The following is a 16,199-nucleotide window of genomic DNA, read 5'->3' as shown; positions in this document are numbered from 1 at the left end:
AAAGGCTTCTAAAGTTTGTAATTTACATTTTAAAATGTAAGACTTGAAAAATGAAAAATCTATCAACCCCTACAAAAATGTCCATTAATTATAATCCACATAATAATTCACGTTTCCTGTTTCTGCAAGATTGTTTTCCTGCTGTGAGAAGCAGGGTCAAATAGCAGTGCACCTGTACCCCCTCAGTCACTATGACCTCATAATCAGTCTCTATGACCTCATAATCAATCTCTGACCTCGTACCCCCCTAAGTCTCTATGACCCCATAATCTGTCTATATTACCCCGTACCCACTCAGTCTCTATTACCTCATAATCAGTCTCTATAACCTCATAATCAATCTCTGATCTCATACCACCAGTCTCCATGACCTCATAATCAATATCTGACTGCATACCCCCTGTCTCTATGACCTCATACCCACTCAGTCTCTATGTTCTCATAATCAGTCTATATGACCTCATAATACATCTCTGATATCATACACCCACAGTTTCTATGACCTCATAATCAATTTCTGACCTCATACCATCTCAGTCTCCATGACCTCAGAATCAGTCTCCATGTCCTCATATCCACAGTCTCTATTACCTCATACCAACAGTCTATGACATCACACCTTTCAATCTAACTTTCAACTCATAGTGTTTCGCTGTCTGTTTTGTCATAGTTTTTGTTAATATACTTAATATACCACCAGTTTTTGTTATATAATGTGTCTTTCTACTAGCCAGCTGGGTTTTGTGAGTCTGACCTCCACATACTGACACTACTGCACTATGAAAACCATGTAAAAGCACATTCATCTACACGTCCCTGTGACCTCACACAGGCCTTTGTTCCGTAACTAGACTCCAGGCTCGCCTCTCATTACACAGTAAAGGCCAGATCAGACACTGCTATTACAACTGGGTGTTTTTACCAAATATGTTGTTTTGGGGAGAAAATGTCTGGCCATGAAATTTGGCCTGGCTACAAATCCACAAAACAGTTTTACTGTTGCGAGGATCACAATATGTGTTTTCTTGTCCATTTCTAAGAAATCTCCCCTCGCTGACACGCCTTTCTTGCTAGAGGAGAGATTTCAACCCACTAGAGCCCCAGCTAACAACAAACCTTCCCACAACTTTAGAGAATGTTCCCTTAAGAGTCTCATTAGGCCAGATATTTCTATGCAGTTCCATGCACAGACTTGATGGATGTTTTGGCTACATCTGACCCCCCCTTTCCCCAACAGTCAACTATGGAGTATACATAATTATATTTTAGGTTTAAATAAGACATGGAGTTGTAACCATTAAGGGGGTTTCATAGGTCTGAAGGTCATTTCCTACAATGTGAAAGGTATCCATTGAACAATTGAAAGGGAAAAAATTATCTGAATAATTATGACTGAAGAACTTACAGTGTGCAATAGCTTCTTTTTTTTTATACAAGAGAAGCACCTGCCAGATAGTGAGCACTTCAAGCTCATCACATAGTTCTGGGAGGAGAAGGGGAGTTGCTATCCTAATACACAGATTTACCACATGTGTTTTACATGATGAAGTAAAGATCAGGAAGGGAGAGACACATTATTATTCAATTATTCCATTATTCCATTGCAGGAGTGAAAGTCTTAATGTTCAATGTATATGAAGATAGACCTGAGTTTAAAAATAAATATTCTTGATTTAATATCAGATAAAGTAAAGGGGTTGTTTTTGATGAGAGGAGATTTTAACTGCACTTTTGTTTTTTACACCCCTATCCAGAATGTTCTGTGCTTTAAGAAAGGGCTCCATGGAACTGTTTCTAGTAGATGTGTGGAGACATTTGAATCCTAAAATAAGATATTTTATGTTTTAATCCCACCCCTATAGATGTTATTCTCGTATTGACTACTTCTTTATGCATGACTCTTTCTGATCATGGGCCGGTGGCTGCCGTGTGAGACCTGGAGAGACATTCACACCCCACGTTGTGGAGGATGAATGCTTCACTACTTGATGAAGCTGCATTTAGACAGTTTATTCATTCAGAATTTGGATAGTACTTAGTTTAACCAAACACCTGATGTGTCACCTGCTGTTCTGTAGGAAGGGGCAAAGGCAGTATTGCTATTTCATATGCATCAACAAGGGAAAAGAACTAAGAAAAATGATGCATAAAATTGGAAGATGACATTGAGAGATTCCATGCATAAACAACAACTCCCCTCAATCCTCATCCAATTAAAAGAGGCATGTAAAAAAATACAACTTTTACATTACCGTGTAAAATGGTCTGACGGTGAAGTGGACATACTCTGTATTCATATCCCGAAAGAAAGAAATGATCTCACTACAATACATTTTAATAGAACGTTTGCAAAAATAGATAAGATCTTGCTACCATGGAAAGGAAAATACTGTCCATTTGTGGAAAAATCACTCTGATTAACTCTTTAGTCATATCCCAGTTTACATATTTGCTTATGGCCTTGCCTAAACTTTTTTTAAATTATATGATCAAAGATACAATTTTATTTGGAACGGCAAGGCAGACAATAATAAATGGGCCTATTTATATATTGAATATGAATTCGGGAGGGCAGAAATTATTAAATATTAAAGCATTCAGCATTAATGTAATAATTATCTTAGCAAAACATTTTATCTTTAATTTACAATCTGTAGAATCTATGAGAATAGAAAGGTTCAGAAACATCACAGCACAGTTGAAACATACAGGGCAAATATAAATCACAACTGGATGGTCTTCAGAGATAGATGGGAGAGGTTGAGGGTAGCTGAAGAATGGGACTGGATGGTGTTCAGAGATAGATGGGAGGGGTTGAGGGTAGCTGAAGGCTGGGACTGGATGGTCTTCAGAGATAGATGGGAGGGGTTGAGTGGAGCTGAAGGCTGGGACTGGATGGTCTTCAGAGATAGATGGGAGAGGTTGAGGGTAGCTGAAGGATGGGACTGGATGGTCTTCAGAGATAGATGGGAGGGGTTGAGGGTAGCTGAAGGATGGGACTGGATGGTGTTCAGAGATAGATGGGAGGGGTTGAGTGGAGCTGAAGGATGGGACTGGATGGTCTTCAGAGATAGATGGGAGGGGTTGAGGGGAGCTGAAGGATGGGACTGGATGGTGTTCAGAGATAGATGGGAGGGGTTGAGGGGAGCTGAAGGATGGGACTGGATGGTGTTCAGAGATAGATGGGAGGGGTTGAGGGTAGCTGAAGGCTGGGACTGGATGGTCTTCAGAGATAGATGGGAGGTGTTGAGGGTAGCTGAAGGCTGGGACTGGATGGTCTTCAGAGATAGATGGGGGAGGTTGAGGGGAGCTGAAGGATGGGACTGGATGGTGTTCAGAGATAGATGGGAGGGGTTGAGGGTAGCTGAAGGCTGGGACTGGATGGTCTTCAGAGATAGATGGGAGGTGTTGAGGGTAGCTGAAGGCTGGGACTGGATGGTCTTCAGAGATAGATGGGGGAGGTTGAGGGGAGCTGAAGGATGGGACTGGATGGTCTTCAGAGATAGATGGGAGGGGTTGAGGGTAGCTGAAGGATGGGACTGGATGGTGTTCAGAGATAGATGGGAGGGGTTGAGTGGAGCTGAAGGATGGGACTGGATGGTCTTCAGAGATAGATGGGAGGGGTTGAGGGGAGCTGAAGGATGGGACTGGATGGTGTTCAGAGATAGATGGGAGGGGTTGAGGGGAGCTGAAGGATGGGACTGGATGGTGTTCAGAGATAGATGGGAGGGGTTGAGTGGAGCTGAAGGCTGGGACTGGATGGTCTTCAGAGATAGATGGGAGGGGTTAAGGGTAGCTGAAGGCTGGGACTGGATGGTCTTCAGAGATAGATGGGAGGGGTTGAGGGTAGCTGAAGGCTGGGACTGGATGGTCTTCAGAGATAGATGGGAGGGGTGTGGGGTAGCTGAAGGCTGGGACTGGATGGTCTTCAGAGATAGATGGGAGGGGTTGAGGGTAGCTGAAGGCTGGGACTGGATGGTCTTCAGAGATAGATGGGAGGGGTGTGGGGTAGCTGAAGGATGGGACTGGATGGTCTTCAGAGATAGATGGGAGGGGTTGAGGGGAGCTGAAGGCTGGGACTGGATGGTGTTCAGAGATAGATGGGAGGGGTTGAGGGTAGCTGAAGGCTGGGGACTAAAAACAAACAAAATATAACTAATGTAAAATATACTGTATCCTTAAAATGTATATACTGTAGTAATAATAAGCTGGACGCCTAATTAGTTTACTCCAGATAGGGGAGGGGTGGTAGGGTTAAGGGAAAACAATAAAGGAATAATAATAAATATTATACACCCTGATCAAATGGGGTTCATTGCTGGCCGTCAACTATTGGATAATATAAGAAGATGCCTAAATGTTATATCACCATTAAACCACAACTCAGGGTGAGGAAATATGGTACTGGCCTTATCTGGCACTGGCCTTGGATCAGGTATCATGGCCTTATCTGTTTCACGTGCTGCATGAATTTGGATTTGGCCGAAGTTCATTAGATGGGTCCAAATTCTTTATCCTACTCCCCACGCTAGAGTCAGAGTCTTTATTCTACTCCCCACGCTAGAGTCAGAGTCTTTATTCTACTCCCCACGCTAGTCAGAGTCTTTATTCTACTCCCCACGCTAGAGTCAGAGTCTTTATTCTACTCCCCACGCTAGAGTCAGAGTCTTTATTCTACTCCCCACGCTAGAGTCAGAATCTTTATTCTACTCCCCACGCTAGAGTCAGAGTCTTTATTCTACTCCCCACGCTAGAGTCAGAGTCTTTATTCTACTCCCCACGCTAGAGTCAGAGTCTTTATTCTACTCCCCACGCTAGAGTCAGAGTCTTTATTCTACTCCCCACGCTAGAGTCAGAGTAAATTGACATTTATCTGTACCTTTTGATTATTAAAAGAGGGGTCCGACAAGGATGCCCACTGGGCGCGCTCCTTTTTGCCATTAGTATTTGAACCTCTTGCCCAGATGATAAGATCCAGTCCGAATATCAAAGGCATAGACATTGGCAAGGAAGAGCATAAGATCTGTCTGTATGCTGATGATATATTGGTGTTTATGTCTGATGTACCCAACTCTGTGCCATGCTTGAATAAATGTATAAAAACATTTGAGATTTACTCAGGATATAAACTGAATGTAAGTAAAACTGAAGCCTATGCTATGAATGGGTTCACCCCACATCAGATACTCTGTCTGTCAATTTTCAGGTGGCCTGACAAGGGAATAAAATATATAGGTATTACTATTCCTGCATCTCTTGAGGACCTGTGTAAAACAAACTATACCCAATGAATTGTTGATCTTAGAAGATGGGTGATTCTACCTCTCACTTTATCAGGAAAGGTAGAAACAATTGTGATTAATATTCTTCCCAGACTGCTATTCCCATTTCAGACGCTACAGGTTCTGGTTCCAGAATCCATATTTCAACAATTAGACTGCCTCATTTTCAAGGTTCCTATGGCAAGGTAAAATACCAAGGGTGAGGTACAAAACACTCCAATTGTCCAAAAGAATCAGGCGGTCTAGGGTTACCAAATGTTAGGTAGTACTACTGGACCACCCAACTACAACAAATGATTACTTGGATAAAAGATGAATCTGAATCTAGATGACCTGAAATAGAAAAAACCAAGGTTGTCAATATCCACTAGCAGTAAGAGCTTTCCTGGGAAAGAGGACAGGCGGTGTTAGTAAGAACCCGTTGTCCAATCAGACGCTCCAGATCTGGAGGAAAGCACAACGTCTCCATCTGCCAATGGCCATATCGTCCCTAACTGGTACCGCAGATCTTACAGATTTCATCCCATTATCACAAGATGCAGGTTTCAAAAGGTAGTCATTACTCCATTTGATCCAGGTTTCAAAAGGAAGTCATTACTCCATTTGCAATATGTGTACAAAGTTCGAAAGAACAACCGAGTTAAATCATTCGGTGAACTAAGTTCAGACATGAATTTGCCAAAGTAAGATTTATTTTGCTATTTACAACTAAGAGACTCTTTACTGACATAACCCACCTGGCTAAAAATGAAGTGTTAGCCCTCCCATAGAAACACATCTCGTTAATATCCAGAAAAGAACAACTAGTAGGAAACAAATAACAAAACTATACCAATCTATTGCTATCATAACACAGAACAATACTCTGCAAACTAAGTGCAGGTATCTCTCCCCAAGTACAAGTATCTGTACTTGGGGAGAATTTTGAAAATGAATCTTGGGAGGCAATGTGTAGAAATGCTCATACCATTACACACTCAAATATATAGAAAATAATTTATTTTATTTTATTTCATATGTAGGTACTTTCTAACTTCAGACAACATGGTGACGATAAGACCAGAAACAACCGGTGAATTCTGTAGAAAATGTGGAGAACTATTCGCAAACTGCTACCTATTTTCTGGGCTTGTCCTAGAATCATGAAATTCTGGAATAATGTTTTTGACTTTTTAAACAATATATTTAAATGCTCCCTGGCAAGGAACCCACTGCGTGCTATTCTTGGAGTATTTCCTTTGTCTGGGAGTTTTTAGGTGCCTTTTGACAAACTCCAAGCGAGCTGTCATGTGCCTTTTACTGAGGAGTGGCTTCCGTCTGGCCACTCTACCATCAAGGCCTGATTGGTGGAGTGCTGTTGAGATGGTTGTCCTTCTGGAAGGTTCTCCCATCTCCACAGAGGAACTCTGGAGCTCTGTCAGAGTGACCATCGGGTTCGTGTCAGCAAGGCCCTTCACCCCGATTTCTCATTTTGGCCAGGTGGCCAGCTCTAGGAAGGGTCTTGGTGGTTCCAGACTTATTCCATTTAAGAATAATGGAGGCTACTGTGTTCTTGGGAAACTTCCCCAGATCTGTGCCTCAACACAGTCCTGTCTCGGGGCTCTACGGTCATTTCCCTCGACCTCATGGCTTGGTTTTTGCTCTGACATGCACTGTCAACTGTGGGATCTTATATAGACAGGTGTTTCCCTTTCCAAATCATGTCCAATCAATTTAATTTACCACAGGGGGACTCCAATCAAGTTGTAGAAACATGTCAAGGAAGATCAATGGAAACAGGATGCACAATTTCGAGTCTCATAGCAAAGGGTCTGAATACTTATGTAAATAAGTTATTTTAAAATAAATCTTAAAAGTGATGAAATTTGTCATTGTGGGGTATTGGTTGTAAAATTATGAGAGACATTTTTTTCCTAATCTATTTTAGAATAAGGCTGTAATGTAACAAAATGTGGAAAAAGTGAAGGGGTCTGAATACTTTCCGAACGCACTGTAGTACTGACACTCAGTAGGTTGGAAAAGGGTATGGGGGCTGAACATGCAGCAACCCAGACACCACTGCTGTGGAGATCACACATACTGACTCGAGGTAGTTTAGGGAATGGGTACGGGATGCGGACAATAATAACAATAATGCTGATAAGGATATTTCCACTACCTCTATAATGAACTGTTGTGCCGTAAACTTACACTTAAAAAAATGAAAAAATAGAAGTTATAAAAAACAAAAAAAGAGTCTCATTAGGTCATGAACTAAGGTTTTCATAGGAATGTTCCCGTGATGTGCAAGGAATTATGTTTCCATGTGCCCATTCCCTTAATATTAATGGTATAGACATGTTTCATGGGAACATTGCACGAATATTCATGTATCGAGTTTTCTGAGGGTTAGGAGAATATTCCATCAACGGCCACCCAACCACACACATGGGAACGTGGCAAGAACATTTGCGGCAACCCAAAAAATGAATAACACATCTTGTTACTGTTGCCGAGCCAATCAAGACCCTGATTGGTGAATCACTGATCCATTCATATCTTTTTGTCTATTGGCAAGGGTATGGATACTCATACACACAGTGCTTTTAATGTAGTGATTTCAACTTACATATTTGACATACAGGATTACATTGTGCATGTTAATTTATACAGTAAGTATTATTCAACTTGTCCTCAGCTGGGATTTGAACTCACAACCTCCGATCTTCCTGCTACGCCGCCATGTCCATGTAAGCAATCAGTTAATATGACTTCTGTCATCATTCATTCGATTGACTTATTTCACTAATTTAAGGGTGTTCTGTATAGTGGTCTAATAGTGGTGGGGCATTTTACACTGTTATAATGTTACTCCTGAATCGCTACCATCAATAAGATACTTACTCCACCCTTTTACTTACACCTATCCAGTTGTTTCAAATCTACAGATCTAAGTGGCTAGGGAAGAGGGGTTACGGTTTACTTCTGGACAGGCCCTAACTATACTGGCCCAATAAGCACATGCCTTAGTGATATCCCTTATTGGGACAGTAGTAAGGTTGTTCGTCATTGGTGCTGGTCGCATGGGTTCAAGATATGTTTAACAGTTTTTTGGTTACTACATGATTCCATATGTGTTATTTCATAGTTTTGATGTCTTCACTATTATTCTACAATGTAGAAAATAGTAAAAACTTTGACTGGTAGTGTATGTTCATGTATTTGGCAACAGTTACAACACCCCTAACTGATCGAATTAAAATAGTTTTCTCATTGAAAATATAGGAATCTGTAGGAATACCCCTTGAGCACAAATTCTGACCACATTTCCACTATCTCTTTATAAATTATAAATATTTATTATTTCTATATAGCTGAGCATCTCTCCACATTTTCCTTGATATCCATGGCAACCATGTTCTGTGTATGTTTGGTGGGACGTTGATGGAATGTTCTCCTAACCCTCAGAAAACTGGACACGCGAATGTTCTTACAACCGCCCCATAAAACGTGTCAAGAACATTAATGTTGTATATTCTGAGAACATTGCAACTACGTTCTAGATAAAGTTCTGTTTGACGTTAAGGGAATGTTTTCCTAACTTTAACACCATAACATGCTAAAAAGATTCTCAGAAGGTTTTTGCTAACATAGATAGAATGTCCCCCTAACTAAGGGAAAACTGGACACTCAAACATTAGGGGAACATTACGAGTAACATTACGAGTAACATTACAAAAATTAGCTGGGGACAGTGTGACACCCCTGTTAGTTATTTCAGATCAGTAGTGTATTTTGTTGTTTGGATCATGTGACTCTTTCTCTTATACAGTGGTAGAAAAAGTACCCAATTGTCATACATTTGTGATAACAGACAGGTTAGGATATAAAAAAATTCATTGGTGATGATTTCTACAGTGTTGCATGATGGGAAACTAGTGGTTCAGTGGTGGAAAAAGTATCCAATTGTCATACTTGACAATTGGATACCTTAATAGAAAATAACTAAAGTAAAAGTGAAAGTCACCACTTTTACTACTTGAGTAAAAGTCTAAAAGTATTTGGTTTTAAATATACTTAAGTATCAAAAGTAAAAGTTATAATAATTTCAAATTCCTTATATTAGAAACCAGACGGCACAATCTTCTTGTTTTTTTTAAATGTATTGATAGTCAGGGGAACACGCCACACTCAGACAATTTAAAAGCGTAGCATTTGTTTAGTTAGTCCGCCAGATTAGGTAGTAGGAAGGACCAGGGATGTTCTCTTGATAAGTACGTGAATTGGATCCTTTTCCTGTCCTGCTAAGCATTCAAAATGTAACGAGTACTTTTGGGTGTCAAGGTAAATTGTACGGAGTAAAAAGTACATTATTTTCTTTAGAAATGTAGTGAAGTAAATGTTGTCAAAAATATAATTAGTAAAGACACCAAAAAAAATGACTAAAGTAGTACTTAATAATTTTTTTGCCTAAGTACTTTACACCACTGCTCTTATGTGGGTTACAAGGTTTTATATATAGTACCACTTACACGTCTCTCCAAAGCAACTTACAGTACAGTACGTGATCACTGTGGTGTTTGCTAGCCCCACACTCTTGGCAACTGATCCACACAGGACGCAGTATTTTTCTGTTCAATTAAGACCTAGACAACCAGGCAGGGATATTTCCTTACTAATCAGTGACCTTATTTCATCAATCAAGTACACAGGAGGAGCTAAAACCCACAGACACTCGGCCCTCCGTAGAATAAGCTTGACACGTGTGCTTTAGAGTAATGGAAAATTAGAATGTGCACACACACAAACACACTTCTCCTCTGAGTAGGTATCTGTGGCTGTACTAGTGTTTTGAAGCATCATTGCCATATTAGTCGGGGCAGTGTATGTCTTGTCTACTGGCTGTGACTTTGATACAATGCCCTACGATTTAATGCCGGTCTTCTTACCTAGTGTTAGTGTGTGTATAGGCTATCGTCCCACTCAGTGGCTTCTCATATCATTCCAACAATTTTAAGCTAGCCAGAACCACCCTGCTAGTCAGAACCACACTGCTGGTCAGAGCCACCCCGAACAATGACATCATGTATTCCTTGAGACCTGGCTCTCCCCTCTCTCCTCTCTCTCCCTGTTTCTCTCTCTCCTCTCTGTCTGTCTCTCTCTTTCTCTTCCCATGGCTGTATATGGTTGTACTGCAGCAGCGTGACAGGGCTTCAGCAGCAGGGATGGAGATGAGATGGTCTCTCTGGGCTGGGCTAATATAAGGGATGTGTCTCTTTGTGTAAATATTTACCACAGAGGGTTTATAGATGTTCCCACGCGCTCAAGGCGTATCCCATCTCTGCTTTTCCCCAGCTAGGCACGTAGGAATTCGAGGGCCACGAACAGCACCTTTTTACACAAAAGACCATTGAAATATAACATAAAAGACCTGATTCAAAATAGTATTTGAGTCATTTTTATGTATTTAAGGTGCTATTGATTTAACTTCCCTGGTGTGCCGGATGGGTAGGATTTGCATTTGTGGGACTATGCATTGTGCCAGGCAAGCTAAACCAAGTACACCTAAGTAATTGAAGCAAACAGATTGCCTACTATTTCTACCCAGGTCAGATTATGACACACACTGTGGGATACACATAGGACCCAAAGACCATAGACACATATACAGTGGGGTCTGAAATGATTGACATCCTTGATAAAGATTAGCAAAAATGATTGTGTAAAATAAATAATTCAAATACTGAGCTATGTTGTATGTTCAAAAAGGATTAGGGAAATTATATTATTTTATACAAATATAATTTCTCAGAGAAAGAGATTTTGTTTAACATGTAATACTTTATCACAAAAAGGTAGGGGTCAAAATTACTGACACCCGTGTTTTCAATACCTTTCAATACCTCACCTTGAGAGGATAGCAGCACTGAGACTAAATGTTGGAGAACACTTTGGGAGGGATCTTAGACCGTTCCTCCATCCAGAATATTTTGTCTGCGCTTATGGACTGCCCTCTTCCGCAGGTTTTCAATGAGTTTCATGTCCTGAGAATAGATGGTCATTTCAAAATTTAAATCTTGTTCCCAATTAACCATTTCTTTCATGTGTGCTCGGGGTATTGTCTTGCCGGTACATCCACTTGCGGCCAAGTTTCAACCAGGTTTTTGGCTAAAATATCCTGGCACTGGGTAAAGTTCATGATGCTGTTGACATTAACAAGGGCCCCAGGACCAGTGGAAGCAAAATAACCCCACCATCATATTTTACAGTCCTGGTGTGCGTGGCCTAAGAGCTCTGTTTTCATGTCATCCAACAAATGTTAACGGCTGGTGTTTTCTCAACGGCGTTGGCACATGGATTGGAACTGGTGCTTTGGTCAGATGACATGGAAATAGAAAAAAAAAAAACATGCCTTTTGCGGCCAGTGGCCATTGTGGGCTTCTCCCTGAGCGCTGCGTGCTTCCTCACGTGTTCGGGTATTTCTCACAGGCTACAAGTGAAGACAGACACATCGGGGACGCAACTCTGCGCGTCCGCATCCAATTCCAAGGTGCATATTGAAGATATTGGAAGAACTGGCCACATTTACTTTCCGTCAGCCAGCAAGATGACTAGTTCTAACAAATAGAAAAAGCACTAGCCCAATCTACTATCCCCCATAGTACCAAAGGTCGACCTATTAGGTTCTGTGCAAGAAATAAATATTCCCAACATAGTCTGGGCCCGTTGTGGGATGCGATAGATCCCATATTAATACAACCACTATCATCCCCCAAATGTTTTTTAGGCAATGTGGCTGATGCAACTGATCAGAATGTTTCGCTTAAAATGTTGATCAACTATTAGGATATTTCTTCACATTATAAGCACAGCAATGCGCACATGGTAGTAGGCTATAAGCACAAATGTTCCATTAGCAGAAAACAGCATTATGAAAAATTACCGCAAATACAATTATGCATGTAATGCTTTTATTATAAAAGTGCATTTTTATGGTGAAAATGATCTTCCACAAACTTGAAACTCACGCACTGCTTATATATGGCAGTTAGGCTCTACAGCACTTGTAAAGTAGATAAATGTGCTTACTTTTAAGAAGTTAAATTCACCACTTAAGTTGTGATGGAAATCTTATTAAAACATATAGGCCTATGGGCAAGGCTACTTGAGGTGTGATACTAACCTTATTAAAACATATAGGCCTATGGGCTAGGCTACTTGAGGTGTGATACAAATCTTATTAAAACATATAGGCCTATGGGCTAGGCTACTTGAGGTGTGTGACTGTGATTCGAAAAAGTAGCAAAAAAAGGGCATTGTTTCTTATGCTGGGCATCATTCACAAGTGATAATATATAATTCACAAGTGTTAGGCTAATATTGTCTCCCATCAGACTATTCTTGATTTAATCTTGTCTTTAGATTGACTAAATAATATATATGTGACATTTGTTTTGATTTAGAATGGACCATTATCATGCACCTGTCTCGAAACAGGGGCAGCGGAAAAAATACATGTCATCTATGCACTTAAATAGCAAATGGAGGACGGTTTGCCCCCGTGGTTCATTTTCATGCCAGCCAGGTAGGCTATACTCCTGTTGTAAATATAAGCAATGTGCTTAATATTAGGAAAGTTGAGAAATAAATATTGTAGGCCTAGTAGAGGCCATCACTCTGTTTTCTCACGCAATTGCATAGCCTATTGAAGTGTTGCGCAACATGAGCTCATGGACTCTCATGAAGTGTTTGATTAGATTTTCTAACACATTTGCATTGATGTCAGAGTGATTAGAGGAACAATAGAGTGCTGAGAAACAGGCAGTTAACAAGGTTGTTGGGCTACTAATGACCATCAACAGCATCAGAGCTTGGAGAAGCCTAATTACTGTGACTAAACACGGCCGCGTGGAATTTGACTGTCTTCATGACTCATGACCGCCGGTGTGGTGGTAATACGGTCACCGCAACAGCCCTAGTTATAATCACAACCAAGCTTTCACATTACAGGTTGTGTACTGTATTTACAATAGTCTAAACTTTTCTCTTCTCTCTCCCTCTCTCTTCCTCTCCCTCTCTCTCCCTCCCTCTCTCTTCCTCTCTCTCCCTCTCTCTTCCTCTCTTCCTCTCCCTCCCTCTCTCTTCCTCTCCCTCTCTCTCCTTCTCTCTTTCCCTCTCCTCCTCTCTTCCTCTGTCTCCCTCTCTCTCTCTCCCTCCCTCTCTCACTTCCTCTCTCTTCCTCTCCCTCTCTCTCCTTCTCTCTTCCTCTCTCTTCCTCTCTCCTCCTCTCTCTTCCTCTGTCTCCCTCTCTCTCTCTCCCTCCCTCTCTCACTTCCTATCTCTTCCTCTCCTTCTCTCTCTCTCTTCCTCTCTCTCCCTCTCTCTTCCTCTCTCTTCCTCTTTCCTCCTCTCTCTTCCTCTGTCTCCCTCCCTCTCTCACTTCCTATCTCTTCCTCACCCTCTCTCTTCCTCTCCCTATCTCCCTCTTCTTCTCTTTCTCTCTCCCTCTCTCTTCCTTTCCCTCTCTCTTCTCTCTCTCTCTCTCGCTCACTCTCTTCCTTCCTTCACCCTTCTAGGTACCTGGTAACGACATCCCCCTGAAGCATGTAGAGACCTTGGTGAGTCTGAGCTCTATCTTATTGTCTATGTGTGTGTGTGTGTGTGTGTGTGTTATTGTTTCTAGCTAAAACACCTCAAACCATTAAAAGAGGGATTGGGGATGCTATTGCCCCATCGTGTTATTGTCATTGTGAATTGTCATTGTGTTATTGTCATTATGTTATTATCATTATGTTAGTGTCAGTGTGATACTGTCATTATGTTATTGTCATTATGTTACTGTCATTATGTTATTGTCATTATGTTAGTGTCATTGTGTTAGTGTCATTGTGTTGTTGTCATTATGTTGTTGTCATTATGTTATTGTCATTATGTTGTTGTCATTGTGATACTGTCATTATGTTATTGTCATTATGTTGTTGTCATTATGTTATTGTCATTATGTTGTTGTCATTGTGTTCTTGTCATTGTGTTATTGTCATTATGTTATTGTCATTATGTTGTTGTCATTGTGTTATTGTCATTATGTTATTGTCATTATGTTATTGTCATTATGTTGTTGTCATTGTGTTGTTGTCATTGTGTTGTTGTCATTGTGATATTGTGTTATTGTCATTGTGATATTGTGATAGTGTCATTTTGATTGTGTTATTGTGTTATTGTCATTATGTTATTGTCATTGTGTTATTGTCATTGTGTTATTGTTGTTATTATTATTATTATTATGTTATTGGGGCGGCAGCGTAGCCTAGTGGTTAGAGCGTTGGACTAGTAACAGAATGGTTGCAAGTTCAAATCGCCGAGCTGACAAGGTACAAATCTTTCGTTCTGCCCCTGAACAGGCAGTTAACCCAATGTTCCTAGGCTGTCATTGAAAATAAGGATTTCTTCTTAACTGACTTGCCTAGTTAAATAAAGGTACATTGTGATTCCAAGCCCGCCAGCTCTTAACCATGTTTCTTAGGTAGAAACAAAGGCTCTTTGTATAATATACTGTAAATACACACTAATCTACTGTGTTCATTCACAAAAGCACAGCATCAAATACACATTAACACACCCAAACTGAACAGATGAATACAAACACACACACAGAGGGAGTAATGAAATACACAACCAGGGGTTTTAAATCATGTTTCCATTACATGGTCTGTATCAGTTGCTACTTCTAGTTCCATTTTGTCCATGTATTCTTTGGTTGTTATGTTTGAATTTGTATGCTTGTTTAATGGTGTGTGTCCACTATCCAGTTCAGAGCCAGCCATGTGAGTTACCTATCCCAGCATACAGCATAGACTGCCTTTTGCACACACCCTGTAAGGATTGGACTGGGTTTTATTTAGTCTGAGAAAGGAAGTATCACGTTACAGATTGGGACTCACCACCCAAAGCCAAGACGCAGCCAATATTTAAAGAGGGAATAAACCACTACCCAAATATGTGTGTGTGTGTGTGTGTGTGTCTCTGTGTGTGTGTCTCTATGTGTGTGTCTCTATGTGTGTGTCTCTATGTGTGTGTCTCTATGTGTGTCTATGTGTCTGTGTGTGTCTCTATGTGTGTGTCTCTGTGTGTGTGTCTCTGTGTGTGTGTCTCTATGTGTGTGTCTCTATGTGTGTCTGTATGTGTCTCTGTGTGTGTGTCTCTATGTGTGTGTCTCTATGTGTGTGTCTCTATGTGTGTCTGTGTGTCTGTGTGTGGCTCTGTGTGTGTGTCTCTATGTGTGTGTCTCAATGTGTGTCTGTGTGTGTCTGTGTGTGGCTCTGTGTGTGTCTCTATGTGAGTCTGTGTGTGTCTGTGTGGCTCTGTGTGTGTCTGTGTGGCTCTGTGTGTATCTGTGTGTGGCTCTGTGTGTGTCTGTGTGGCTCTGTGTGTATCTGTGTGTGTCTGTGTGGCTCTGTGTGTGCTGGCTTTTTTATCTGTACGTTCCCTTGCATATAGAAATGTGGAAATGCTTAAGTGTACTGTATGTATAGCTAGTATATTGTGTGTACTGTGTGTATAGCTAGTATATTGTGTGTACTGTGTGTATAGCTAGTATATTGTGTGTGTACTATATGTATATCTAGTATATTGTGTGTACTGTATAGCTAGTATATTGTTAGTGTGTACTATATGTATATCTAGTATATTGTGTGTACTGTATAGCTAGTATATTGTTAGTGTGTACTATATGTATATCTAGTATATTGTGTGTACTGTATAGCTAGTATATTGTTAGTGTGTACTATATGTATATCTAGTATATTGTGTGTACTGTATAGCTAGTATATTGTGTGTACTGTGTGTATAGCTAGTATATTGTGTGTGAACTATATGTATATCTAGTATATTGTGTGTACTGTATAGCTAGTATATTGTTAGTGTGTACTTCTATGTGTG

At 40.6% G+C, this 16,199-nt stretch overlaps 1 protein-coding gene across 5 annotated transcripts in view; it reads left to right on the top strand.

Annotated features, from left to right (window-relative positions):
* LOC129820836 (tensin-1-like) overlaps positions 1 to 16,199 on the top strand; it is a 310,756-nt gene that overhangs the window by 199,512 nt on the left and 95,045 nt on the right. For all 5 annotated transcript variants that reach the window (XM_055877855.1, XM_055877852.1, XM_055877854.1 and 2 more), the window contains one exon: positions 13,838 to 13,879. In XM_055877855.1, the coding sequence (XP_055733830.1) occupies positions 13,838 to 13,879 (42 nt within the window). The remainder of the gene's footprint in view (positions 1 to 13,837; positions 13,880 to 16,199) is intronic.

The sequence above is a fragment of the Salvelinus fontinalis genome, chromosome 23 (assembly GCF_029448725.1).
Source record: "Salvelinus fontinalis isolate EN_2023a chromosome 23, ASM2944872v1, whole genome shotgun sequence".
Taxonomy (NCBI): domain Eukaryota; kingdom Metazoa; phylum Chordata; class Actinopteri; order Salmoniformes; family Salmonidae; genus Salvelinus; species Salvelinus fontinalis.
Note: the sequence above shows the minus strand (reverse complement) of the source record. Positions and strands in the feature narration are given on the sequence as shown.